Source organism: Thermobia domestica, chromosome 5, assembly GCF_964235325.1.
Source record: "Thermobia domestica chromosome 5, izTheDome1.hap1.1, whole genome shotgun sequence".
Lineage (NCBI taxonomy): Eukaryota > Metazoa > Arthropoda > Insecta > Zygentoma > Lepismatidae > Thermobia > Thermobia domestica.
In genome coordinates this window covers 224,837,941-224,850,419 of record NC_137458.1, presented here as the reverse complement: position 1 = coordinate 224,850,419, position 12,479 = coordinate 224,837,941, and the positions used below count along the sequence as shown (strand labels likewise).

The following is a 12,479-nucleotide window of genomic DNA, read 5'->3' as shown; positions in this document are numbered from 1 at the left end:
CAAGTCTGTTTCTTTACCAACCGACAACAATACTGATTTAATAGGGCGTCAATATCTTTTCGGGGCGACGCATCGTTATTCATTTATAACACTTTTCTCATTTCTTCTTCCTCATTAGGCGCCCTATTGCTACCAGCACCCGGGCCAACCGCTCCTCTCGACCCCCTAACTACGGCTCTGAATAGAATTCCGTTCCTCAAATGTCAAGCATGTAGCGGTCACTCACTTTACTTAAGATACGTCTCATGTAACAGTCATGAAAACACCGACATGTTCAGGCAATACCATACCACATATTATAATTATGATTCAACTTCAAAAAAGACAAAGACGGCGGCTATTTGTGTTAATTACCATCTTAGATTTCATAATAATTGCATGATAATTGAAAATATCCAGCCAGTAAAGCTAAACATGAGTTTTATATAATATCTAAGTACCCTCATTGATTGAATTAATTTGATCACTTAACAAGGGACGTATGCGAACCGTCACAGTTAGATATTTATGAAAATTGTTACCCTGATTAATTGTGGATCGCTAACCATCGCGGTGAAAGTCACTCGGTGCGGAAATGCCTTGTTTACCCGCTACGTATAGGACATATACCAAGCACTGGCAAGGTGAGGCTATACCGAATTATACCCCAAAAGCGCCGAAAAAGACAGAAAATTAAAAAAACGTATGCAGGTAACCTCATACATACGAGGGGACACGTGATCAAGAACACGACCGTAGTGTCATAGAAACACTGTTACCATTACAATATTGACTTATATTTTTTTTCAAGTAGAACGTATACCATTTATGGCATTAAAGCAATTCGCCCTCGGACTAGTTTCCAAAAGTCTCTGTTTGGTATGTCCAACTCTTGAAGTCGTTAGTTCCATAATGCTAGCTTTAAGCTCAGATGTCTCTCACGCACTCTGGGGGTGACGTTATTTAAAAGTATTTTGTACTCTGGATGTTGTGTCCTCTACCACTGCTTTCTGTCCTATCTCTTCCTGTGCACCAGGACCGTTGTACGGTGTTCAGCTGTACTTGTGGGTCTTGCTGCTGTTGATGTGGTTTTGTGGTCTTCGTACGTTCAACTTCTTCACATATGAAGCTGCTATTACTTCTTGGAACGACGTCATTTTACTGCTACTAAGTAAACTTTCTCCTGTTCTCGGGGGATCATTCATAAAGTGTGGAAGTTTAGTTCCTAGGTTTCCAACAATACTTTCATCTATTTGGCTGAATGCTGTCCACATATGTTTCATCAGAGCAATAAACGTTAGAATGTGAACTCTCACTCCTTGTGAAAATGTACGAATATCCATCATGTGCACAACGGAATTTGGTGTATAAACCGTAACCCACAACTCTTCCATACCACCTCCTGACATAGTGTGACCTATTGCTCCAAGGTATGACATCATGGTGAAAAATCCAACTAACATAACTACAACATTTCCAAGATTACTGTCACAACCTGATGATTCGACAACCTCCAGAGCTTTGATACAGAGTGGTTGGTCAAATGTCACAATACAACTTCTTCGGTTATGTTTTGAACACTCATCTACCGCTTTCTTCAGGACTGTGTGAATTGTATTTACGTTGGAAGCATTCAAATTTATAAAAGGCAGCGGTTTCGCCTGGGAATTTACAAGTAGCTGTTCGTTTGTGCAGTTCATTTGCGGTTAAAACCATTTCAAGATCGCATTTCCTCCTTAAGAATTTAGCAAGCAATCCAGATTGCATCAGACATCTATGCTCTTTGCATTGTCTCAATTTCGTTTAGAAGGAATGATGTTATTTCTCGAATTTCAATACCTTGCAATCCGATTGCAATTGTTTTTTTAAATATACTTCAAGTTTTATGTTACGTACTGCCGCAATCTCATCTTTCTTGGGTAGATCAATTAGTTGTGGTATCGGGGGATATTGGTCTTCAATTTCAGGCGCAGTACTAAATTTTATTCTCCCCATGCTGTGAAATTGATTTTAAGATAGGCATTATCAACATCCGCATTATCAAATGCAAACTGGATACATGTGTCCGCATCGTAATAGGTTCAACCTTCATTCTAGAATATTCAAATTTCTGTAATTGTGTGTACAGTACTGATACACCAAAATTAGATATCACATTTATTAAATTTTGAGATACATATTGCCTTTGGCAGTATATTAGAATTTCTAATTGAACAGAGCTCAAGAAGGAACGTGGCCGACATGCAGATATGATCAAACGAGAGATCATTTTACGTTTGCGCTGAATGTTTCGAACATTGTTGGTTTCCTTCCTTCTTGTTACTCCATCTATAAAAATATTCAAGGTTTCATGGCCTAAATCATTCAGCTGGATGGTGGAAAGACGTCGCAATTGTATGAGTTGCAGCTCACGTCTTCATATATGATACTTGCAGCCATAGCGACTATGCGTTGACGTTCATAATTTTCATTTTCTCGGCGATTTGCATACCAAACGTTGTGCAAAAGTTTTCCAGCTACCCTTATGAAAGTAACAACAGTTGTTGAGTCTCTGATTTCCGTGATGTTGATCTGCTGACTATAGTGATCTTTCAGTTTTGTCAAAACTGTTTTCTTGTTGTAGCCTTCTACAATCCGCCCAAAAAGATTGCATTTTTTTAAAGAAGTTCACTCAGTGTACTGTCATTCTTCCTGTAAATCGATAAAATCAAAATGCTTCAAGAACGTTAATTCTTTAATGCTATCAACAGATCTTCCAACATTCCTTGAAAATTCTTCAGTTTTTTAAAAAAAGGCGCTAAAAAATCATAGTATTTAGCTTCTGTTGCTACCAGATCAATTACATTATTCACTCTCCTCAAAACAGCGTTTGATTTTTGGTCAACTATTTTCTTTGCCTGTTGTATTATATACTCTTTAATCTCAACATTTGACACTTGGTGAACTGATCGTTCATACTTTCTCGTCTTCTTAGCATCTATCCTCTTAGAAGCAACTTTCCCACAAAACAAACAGTCTTTTTTTTTTATCCGAAATTCAATATCAGATGAGCGCAAAGATATAGACTCTAAACTTGACGATGCCGTGATCTCATCTTTCTTTTATACTACTAAAGCGGGTGTAATTTCTCCTGCAGGTAACGTCAACTAATACCTTGTCAACCTTCTCAAGTTCAATGTGAAGATTGTCTCCTCGTTCTAAACTCGTTTGATTAATGTAGAAAAATCCTTTTTGAACAGTGGCTATACCTTGTCCGGATGGTAAAGTATCCTTACAAATTAAACAGCAATCTTCTATCGTGTTCATAATTCTCCTTCACAGTGTCAAATAAAATAATAAAAGCGTAAGCGAACTCACGAACTTTATTCGATACCAGTACACATTTGAGTTCCAGCAACCTCTTACACAGTAGCACGCGACAATTATGGAATCACATCATACCACTTCACTACACCAATTAAATTATACAAGTTTCTTGGATTGTCAATTTTCTATTTTCAGAAAGTTGAAAAGGTTCTTCTTAAAATTATGAATTAGATTACAAAGTAGAGAAATATGTTTACTTCCTCTGTTATATGTAATGTTTATAAGTTTTTCAGAACAAGAGATAATTAAATTTGTTAAATTCAAACAAAATAATACGGTAATAGAAGCACAATGAAAAACAATTTTGCGCTAAATATTTGCTGCTATCTATGAGAAATACTTAAAACGTGAGCTTTATAGGAGCTTATAAAATTATCTACAACTTTAATTACTTCACATCTGACTAATATAAATGTCTCAAACATAAAAAGACGTGATATTTGATTTAATTCCTTTATATAACAAATACATATAACATAGTACATATGACAAATTTAAACCTATCAAAATTGAAGTTTCACAAGATAATTATAATAAAATTTTAATTTCTGCCTTTCCTGTACTCATATATATACTTGATACGCATCCAAAATGTCATAAAGAAGAAAGTTATTGTGGCCAAAGCCGTCGAGTTGAAATTTCAAGGCCGCCATTTTGAAAGAAAACACCTCGGAGAGTAGGAGACTTATGATATGTGAAGTACATTAACAAAGCAAATTGTTCAGAAAAAAATCAGCTTTTTTAGATTTTTTTTCTAGCTTCTAGGTATTTTAGGTACAAAGTACCTGGATTAATCGACACATAATATCAGGACGCCCTTCAAAGGATCTGTAGCCATGCTAAGTAAGCAACCCAATAAGAGAACAATCAGGAAAAGACAAGACCTGCCCCAAAGTAAAGTCCGAAGATCCATCGTAAGTACAAGTATCTAACCCAAGTGTGATTCAGGGGGCCGCGGTGGCTCAGTGGTAGAGCGTTCACCTCTGGTGCTTGGGGTCCCGGGTTCGATCCCAGCCCCCGCCAAGTGAACATTGTGGTGGACAAGCACCGTGTGCGTGGGTTTTCTTGGGGTTCTCCCGTTTCCTACCACTTTCTTCATTCCACCATTTCACTCATTTCTCATAATCACCGTCTCCTTTAGCCTAACCGGCATAACCGTGGGACGTAAAACTTAAAGATTTCATTTCCAAGTGTGATTCATAAGGAAAACATTTCAAGATGCACACATTCAAGGCCGTCTTGTACTTGGGCAGGAATCCGGCAGGAGCCTTGCTTGGAGGTCCCCACATACCCTTCCCATGTAGCATGTATAGGAGCCTCAGAAAGTATACTAAGTTTTATGTTCTTAATGGTTGTGGGCCCCAGGGTGGGGACTTGTTCTGTTTCTTTATAGTGTTGCAATAACTTGCCAAAGGACTAACAGCGGACTCCAGCAGGGCTTTATTAAAATCAGTCTCGTATCGGCACTCACAAGGCCCCAATATAAATTAAATAATATGAAGCTGGGACCCCATTCTTCATATTGTTGAAATATATTTTTACTAGACCAGAAAAAAGGGTCCCGAACAGGACTTTATATTAACATTAGTGTCATTTTAATAATGGGACCCCAACACTATATTCAATGTTGGGGGCAACCGAACTCTTGGAACGGAACAAATTACAACGAGTAACTATGCTCCAACACAGTAGGCATGTTTGATCTTACTTTCCATGTTATTCAATATTCATTATTACATATTGTAATATCCTATGTGATGTTGTAAACAAACAATTCCACGCATCAATTCTTACAACCACCACCAAGTGGTTCGGCAAGAGGATCTCCCACCAGATGGATCTACAGTCACATACAGACGACGGCTTCTGGTCCCCCCACGGAGCAAAAGACGACATCGGAGCAGCAGCGCCACCGTCACTTAAAGGACCCTATAAATTGGATTTACGAAGCCAACTCGAGACCAGTTTTCTGGTGACCCTCCTCTAGTCTGTTATGGGACTTTTGGAGTAACCTAACCCCAGGTCTCTAGTCTGCTACGGGACTACGCCTATCCTATCTCATGGCTTAGCCTGCTACGGGACTCTGTCTGGGAATCCTAACCTCAGCCGCTCTGTTTTCCACTTAACCCGCCTCTGCTTGCTACGGAGCATTGGTTCCTTAATTCCTATCTGCTTAGCCTGTTACGGGGCTCTGATGGAGGTCCTGTCTGCGACATTACGGTCAAAGACTACCTATTTTAACCTTTCATATTAGAGAGATTATTCTGTATAGTATTTTGTGAAAATATTTTTATAGTAGAAGCTTTTATAATAAAATTGGTAGTGGGAGTCGATTTCGGACGCTTTTTTAATTAAATGCTCTACCTATAACCTATATGAGACAAAGTTTTACATGGTAGAGGCTTTGACCGGCTCAGTATTGATCTGAATACTCCCCTATCGGACAGTATTTTTATTAACTTGAAAGTGAACTATTTTTTTAATGTATGTGATTTTCTTAAGTGTACAATTAGTGAATCGGACTTGACTTTATTTAGTGCATGCCTCAAACTAGAACAGGAAAGAACACTTTCCCGGGGGACGGTACAAATATGGAGCAGAATTCGGGCCCTTCCTTTAATACACCACAACTCACTAAGTTTTCGGGACACGTTACGGAGGATCCTGAAAGATTTTTTTATGCTTTTCGACCATCTTGCATTGTTGCACTCATGGAATGAGCAGAAAAAGAAAGAACTATTACCTATGTACTTACAAGACGTACCACTTGATTTAGTCCTATGGTTAAAAGCCCAGAACCAATTAGATGCACTTAATTACGAACAGTTAAAGGATAAATTGTTGACTGGAGTAGACCGAAATATCGGGTAGAATTTGAAAATTTTCGTCCCGATCGGCATAAGGGACAGAATTTGAAAATTTTTAAGTCCAAGAAGGTGAAAACAAGCCAATAGATGCGTATTTTCTTAGAAAATTGAGGGTCATTAGACAAGTTCTGCCTCAGGCCATCGAGGAGCAGAAAATAAATTATTTATCCTTAGGTTTAAAGAAAAACTTTTTTAAAAAAATAGCGTTAGAAACATTTACAACTGTTCAGGGCTTACAAACTCATTTACATTATCTGGAGAAAGCAAATGACCTAATGAAGAAACATGATTACGTGGAATTACAACAGGCTATTTATTCACTCTGCGATCAGAATTCACCACTCAGCAATTTACTCATCAGCAATCGCTGGCGCTTCCTTCCCTGTGCATCAACAGCAACTGACTTATCCATTATATAATCCAACATCTAGTTGGAATCAATACCAGCAACCAGATCCAATGTTTCGTACACTTTCAGCACCACAGCTACAAGGTGCATCACAAAATCAGATATTCCGCATAGTTCTGAATTAGAGGCTTGCAATAAATTTACACAATATTTGAGCATTCCGTTCCAGTCCACAGAAGATATTTTAAACGTACTTAGAGGCAAATCTTGTGTTTCGACTATTGACATAAAGTTAATTATTTTCAACTATTATTGCATCCCAAAAGTCAAAAGTAAATGACTTTTGAGCAGAGATAAAACATTTCCGGAAAATTTTGAAACGGAAAATTTTCCGATTCATAAAAATATACTTCACTTATTCCTACATCGTTGTTTAGCCGTGATGTAGGTGGAAAATGTTCTCCTACATATTCCGAAAAATTCTCCGTTCTTAAATATCAGTGATCAAGTAACAAATCTTCAGTATTCATAAAATTGATTGGATTCATGTATAAAGATGTTAAAAATCGAAAGATCGTTTAAAGAATCTGAAACTTTTCATGGCTCAGACAATTTTCAGTACTATGTAGGAACACGTGAAACAATTTTCCTTGAATCGAAGAATTGTCTATCCTGTACAGTGATGAAAATTTTCCGGAAAATTTTGAAACGGAAAATTTTCCGATTCACAAAAACATACTCCACTTATTCCTACTTCGTTATTTATCCCTTCTATATTTTTCCGAAAAATTTTCCGTTCTTAACAAATATCAGTGATCAACTAACAGTTCCTCAGTATTCGTAAAATTGATTGAAATCATTAAGTGAAAGATTCTTTAAAGAATCTGAAAGTTTTCATGACTGAAACAATTTTCAGTATTATGTAGGAACAAGCAAAAATATTTTTCATGAATCGAAATATTTTCTGTCTTATATGGAAAATTTGAAAAACTTTTATGAGTCGGAAAATTTTCATCATTTTGAAGCAAAAAGTAAAACAACTTTTTGTGAATCGGAAAGTTTTATTGCTCTGTAGAAACAAATGAAAGGAATTTCCATGAATCGGAAAATTTTCATCAGGATGCACAAACAAGTGAAAACTTTTTCATAATCCGGACAATTTTGGATATTATGTAGAGTGATGTTTGGTGGAAAATTTTCCACTATATTTAACAGCACAAACAAATGAAAGGAATTTTCATGAATCGGAAAATTTTCATCACGATGTACAAACAAGTGAAAACTTTTTCATAATCCGGACAATTTTGGATATTATGTAGAGTGATGTTTGGTGAAAAATTTTCCACTATATTTAACAGCACATTCAGCTATAAAATTCAATTCCTGTAGAAGAAAGTTAGACAGCAACAAATTATCATTTTCCAATTAGCTTTCGGAAACCAGAAAATTTTCTAAGATTTCAAGTTGGAAAGTAAAAATATGCAATGTTTCTATCTCTCTCTCTTTCTATCTGTGTGTGTGTGCAAAGTGCAGGGAACATACATCGAGTTCGCAGAGAACAAATATTCCATTCGAATATTTAAAATGTAACAAGAAATTGAAAAGAAACCTTTGTGATTTTATCAATTTCAGAAACAGAAAATTCCACTATTTCTTCACATGTAGGCGTGCCTATGTAATGAAATAACTGCATAAAAGTTCCTTATAAAGATTATTTTTGTAACAGAAATAATCTTCATAATCTCTAAAAAATTATTTGATTGTGCTTAACACTGGTAAGCAATAATTTCAATATTGAAATTTTGTATAATCAGCATCTTACAGCAGATTTTATATTATAAAACTACCATTATTATGTATATAAATGTATTAGAAATAATGACGATTCTATAGAACAAGTACACACACACACGTGTGTATATATATATACATATACATATATATATATATATATATATATATATATATATATATATATATATATATATATATATATATATATATAAAGAAATATGTTTTTATTTTGTGAATTAAAATTACTTGCTTTTAGAACGCAGCACTAATAGTGCTGCTTTTTATGTTTCTTGTAAGAAAAACTACACAAATCAGCTTCCTTATTAGTTGCATATCACTTTCTCTTTTGAATGAATATATGAATAAATAAATGTTTATTTCCAGAAAATGATCAGTATTTGCTTTCATGAGTTACTTAAATTCGAATTTTGGCCAGTCAAAAATTTACAGTATGCACTTTATATTATATCTACTTGTTTGTAAATGCTGCAGTATGTAAATCTATAAAATTAGTAAAGCTATGAGAAAACCGTCTTACGCGTATTAAACTGACGAAATCTAATATTGTAAGATCAAAGGTGCATTCTAAGGGAAGAACGCATTGAAGATTTTGAAACATTTTTGAAATGAAGAATCGTAAGATTTTCACTTCATGAAACTTTTTAAGACAATTTTTATTACTAATGAATTTTACGGCTAAACAACGATGTAGGAATAAGTGGAGTATGTTTTATGGGTCGGAAAATATTCATGACTTCTAATAAATTGAAATTTTAAATAATAGAATGGGATATTTGTACTCTACGAACTCGATGTACGTTCTCTGCACTTTGCATACACACACACACACACAGAGAGAGAGAGAGAGAGAGAGAGAGACAGAGAGAGAAACACTGTGTAAAATTTTATTTCCTAACTTGAAATAGTAGAAAATTTTCCGGTTCCGGAAAGCTAATTGGAAAATTATAATTTGTTGCTGACTAACTTTCCTCTACAGAAATTCAATTTTGTAGCTGAATGTGCAGTTAAATATAGTGGAAAGTTTTCCACCTAACATCACTATACATAATATCCAAAATTGTCCGGCTTATGAAAAGTTTTTTTCACTTGTTCCTACATCGTGATGAAAATTTTTCGATCTACGAAAATTCTTTTCATTTGTTTCTACAGAGCAATAAAACTTTCCGATTCACAAAAATTTGTTTTACTTTTTGCTTCAAAATGATGAACATTTTCCGATTCATACAAAGTTCTTCAATTTTTTCATATAAGACAAAAAATATTTCGATTCATGAAAAATTGTTTAACTTGTTCCTACATAGTACTGAAAATTGTCTGAGCCATGAAAATTTTCAGATTCTTTCACTTTTCAACATTTCTGTACATGAATTCAACCAATTTTATGATTGCTGAGGAATTGTTACTTGATTACTGATACTGTTTTAGAACGGAAAATTTTCCAGAAAAGTATAGCGGAAAATTTTCCACCTCACATCGCTACTTTTGAACTTAATCATACTAGAAATGCGTATAAGTTTCAACGCTGCGTAATGGAACACACCTCGTCCGCGCTGTCTTAAGAATAGCTGTATGCATGGTTTTAGAGGGTCCACCACCGCGCGTAATAGCCTTTGCGGATGACCTCGTTATAGGGAGCAAAAATTGGAAACAGCAACTGTCGCACTTGGAATTGTTCTTTAAAAGGTTAAGAAAACACGATTTTAGAACAAACCCGAACAAGACACTCCGAGCCGCGAAATATTTTTCTCCTAAAAGTTGATTATTATACAGGACTCAGAAACACCCTCAATTAAGACTGCTGTATTTACTTTGTGTACCGAAATCTTTACTAGGCAAATGGTTTGAGGCTATCCATAAGAACACAATGGCATCACACTTCGTGTATACCAAGACATACCAGTCGGCGCTTAGGAAATACTATTTTCCTAATATGAAAGCTTACATAGCCAATAGAATAAAGACATGCAATCTTTGCCAAAAACTCAAGAAGTTACAAGCTAAACCGCTGAGCCAATTGCTGAATCACCTATATAAATCCATTGCCACTGCCTAGCAGTACGATTCAATTGAGCAGGTGCCGGTCGGAGATAGAAAATTCAACACATACTAGTTTCTATTAAAATGTCCACGAAATATACTGTGTTACCAGAGTTGTAGACAACATCACAGCAGAAGAAATTTAACAATTTCTTATATATTACATTATTCTTAAATACGGAACTTTTTCATACCTGTATTTGGTCAGACACTCTATACATAACTTTAAGAGGTTGCAGAATCTAGTAAAATTTTAAAATTTTGAATTTCAATTTTGTCCAGTGTATGACCACAGAAATCTGGGTGTAGTGAAAACATTCCACAGAATCATACAGAATGCTCTTAATTTTTCTGTACAGGAAAATCAAAATCATTAGCCAAAACTAATACCATGCATAACATTTGCAATTAATACAGTCGTACAAGCTGGAACTGAATATTCAAGATTTTCTCTCATGCACGGATATTAACTTAACACTATATCTAATATTGCGTTAGCGTCAACTCCGACGTTATGTGTCGGCAAAGAACACTTGAATAAGATACGAGGGATCGTACAGAATAATTTAGTCGCAAGTTATAATAAACAGAAAAGATATTTTGAAAGAAAGGCACCATCAAACTAATTTTTATAAGGGCCAGAAAGTACTTGCATTTTTTCCCAATCGTCAAATTGGGATACCAGAATCATTTTCATCCAAATACGTAGGACCTCTAGAAATTATCGAAAGAGTTAACCCTAATCTTTATAAGGTCAAATTACCAGACTCGTAACGTCAAACAATACAGGAGACTTCAGTAGACCGAATTAAGCCATTTTATGAAGGTAAAAAAGACAGAACAAGAATAAATAACTATTTTTTTACATGAGCGAAGACATTTCTAAACGAAAAAAAAGTAAAAGTACTCAATTAGGAAGAAGGAAACACGAACAACACAAGCATTCAGAAAGTTAAAAACACTTTTCATTGCGATACAGATATTTCCTCTGTATATTATAAACTGCTGAATCGTTATTTTGCAACTGAATGAAAGAACGCTGATACTTGGATTTTCCCATTTAAAAGGCAACTGATCTTTACAAGGACAATTAATTTATAATCCTACAACTTTTTCATATTTTGTTTTCTTTCTTCCACTGTGAGCTAAATAGTATTACCAACATACAATATAAATAATCTACACGATGTTCCAAAAATCACGATCACTATACAGGAGTTCTAGAAATTCAAGACCATCATCATCATCAGGGGCAGTATTTAAAATAGGATTATTCTATTAGAATATATATATATATATATATATATATATATATATATATATATATATATATATATATATATGCTTAGCTCATGTATTTTACACTTTATAATGGGTTTCCACGAAATCAAATTCATAAAGTATTATTGTCGTTCAAATTCTAAATTAAAGTAACTATTAAATATAGGAAGATTGGAAAAAATAATGCAACACAATATAATTAGTAAGCATGCACAGTACCCACCTAGTACACACTAAACTTAAGATTTCCACCTATAACGATTTCCAGATCGACAACAACCAGTTCATCAAAAATTTGCGGCTGTGCAGCAGCGCCTATCTTTACCCTGCATACTATTTTCTCGGCAGAACATCTGCGGACGACCGCATGGGGTGCTCACACCGAAGATTTAGGAACGTGTGTTACAAATGGTGGAAAACGATCCTGGTACGACTTAAAGACTGGAGGCTTGTGAGACTAATTTCCCGCATGTGACGATTTTAGCAATTCTTCATGCTCATGCGTAGTATCCGTATCACGGGCAAAGTGTGAAGGGACTATCCAATGTGGATTTTCGCCCGCGGGAAGTCTTTCGCCAGTGGTCATTCGTCAGGACACGAACGGTTTGGCGTTTCTGTCGTCTGTATAGTTTACGAATGAAACGACGTTCGGGAGAAATGGGATTACAAACTTACAAAGCACACATCTGTGGACCGAAGAAAATTCCCATGGTATCATCGCTACCAATCACCAAGAACGTTATGGCATTAATGTATGGGCGAGTATTTTGTGAGATCATTTGGTG

At 35.4% G+C, this 12,479-nt stretch overlaps 1 protein-coding gene across 1 annotated transcript in view; it reads left to right on the top strand.

Annotated features, from left to right (window-relative positions):
* Positions 1–4,181: 4,181 nt before the first annotated feature.
* LOC145685409 (trypsin-1-like) overlaps positions 4,182–12,479 on the top strand; it is a 177,141-nt gene continuing 168,843 nt past the window's right edge. The window contains exon 1 of the mRNA XM_081757803.1: positions 4,182–4,259. Coding sequence (XP_081613929.1) covers positions 4,182–4,259 — 78 coding nt within the window. The remainder of the gene's footprint in view (positions 4,260–12,479) is intronic.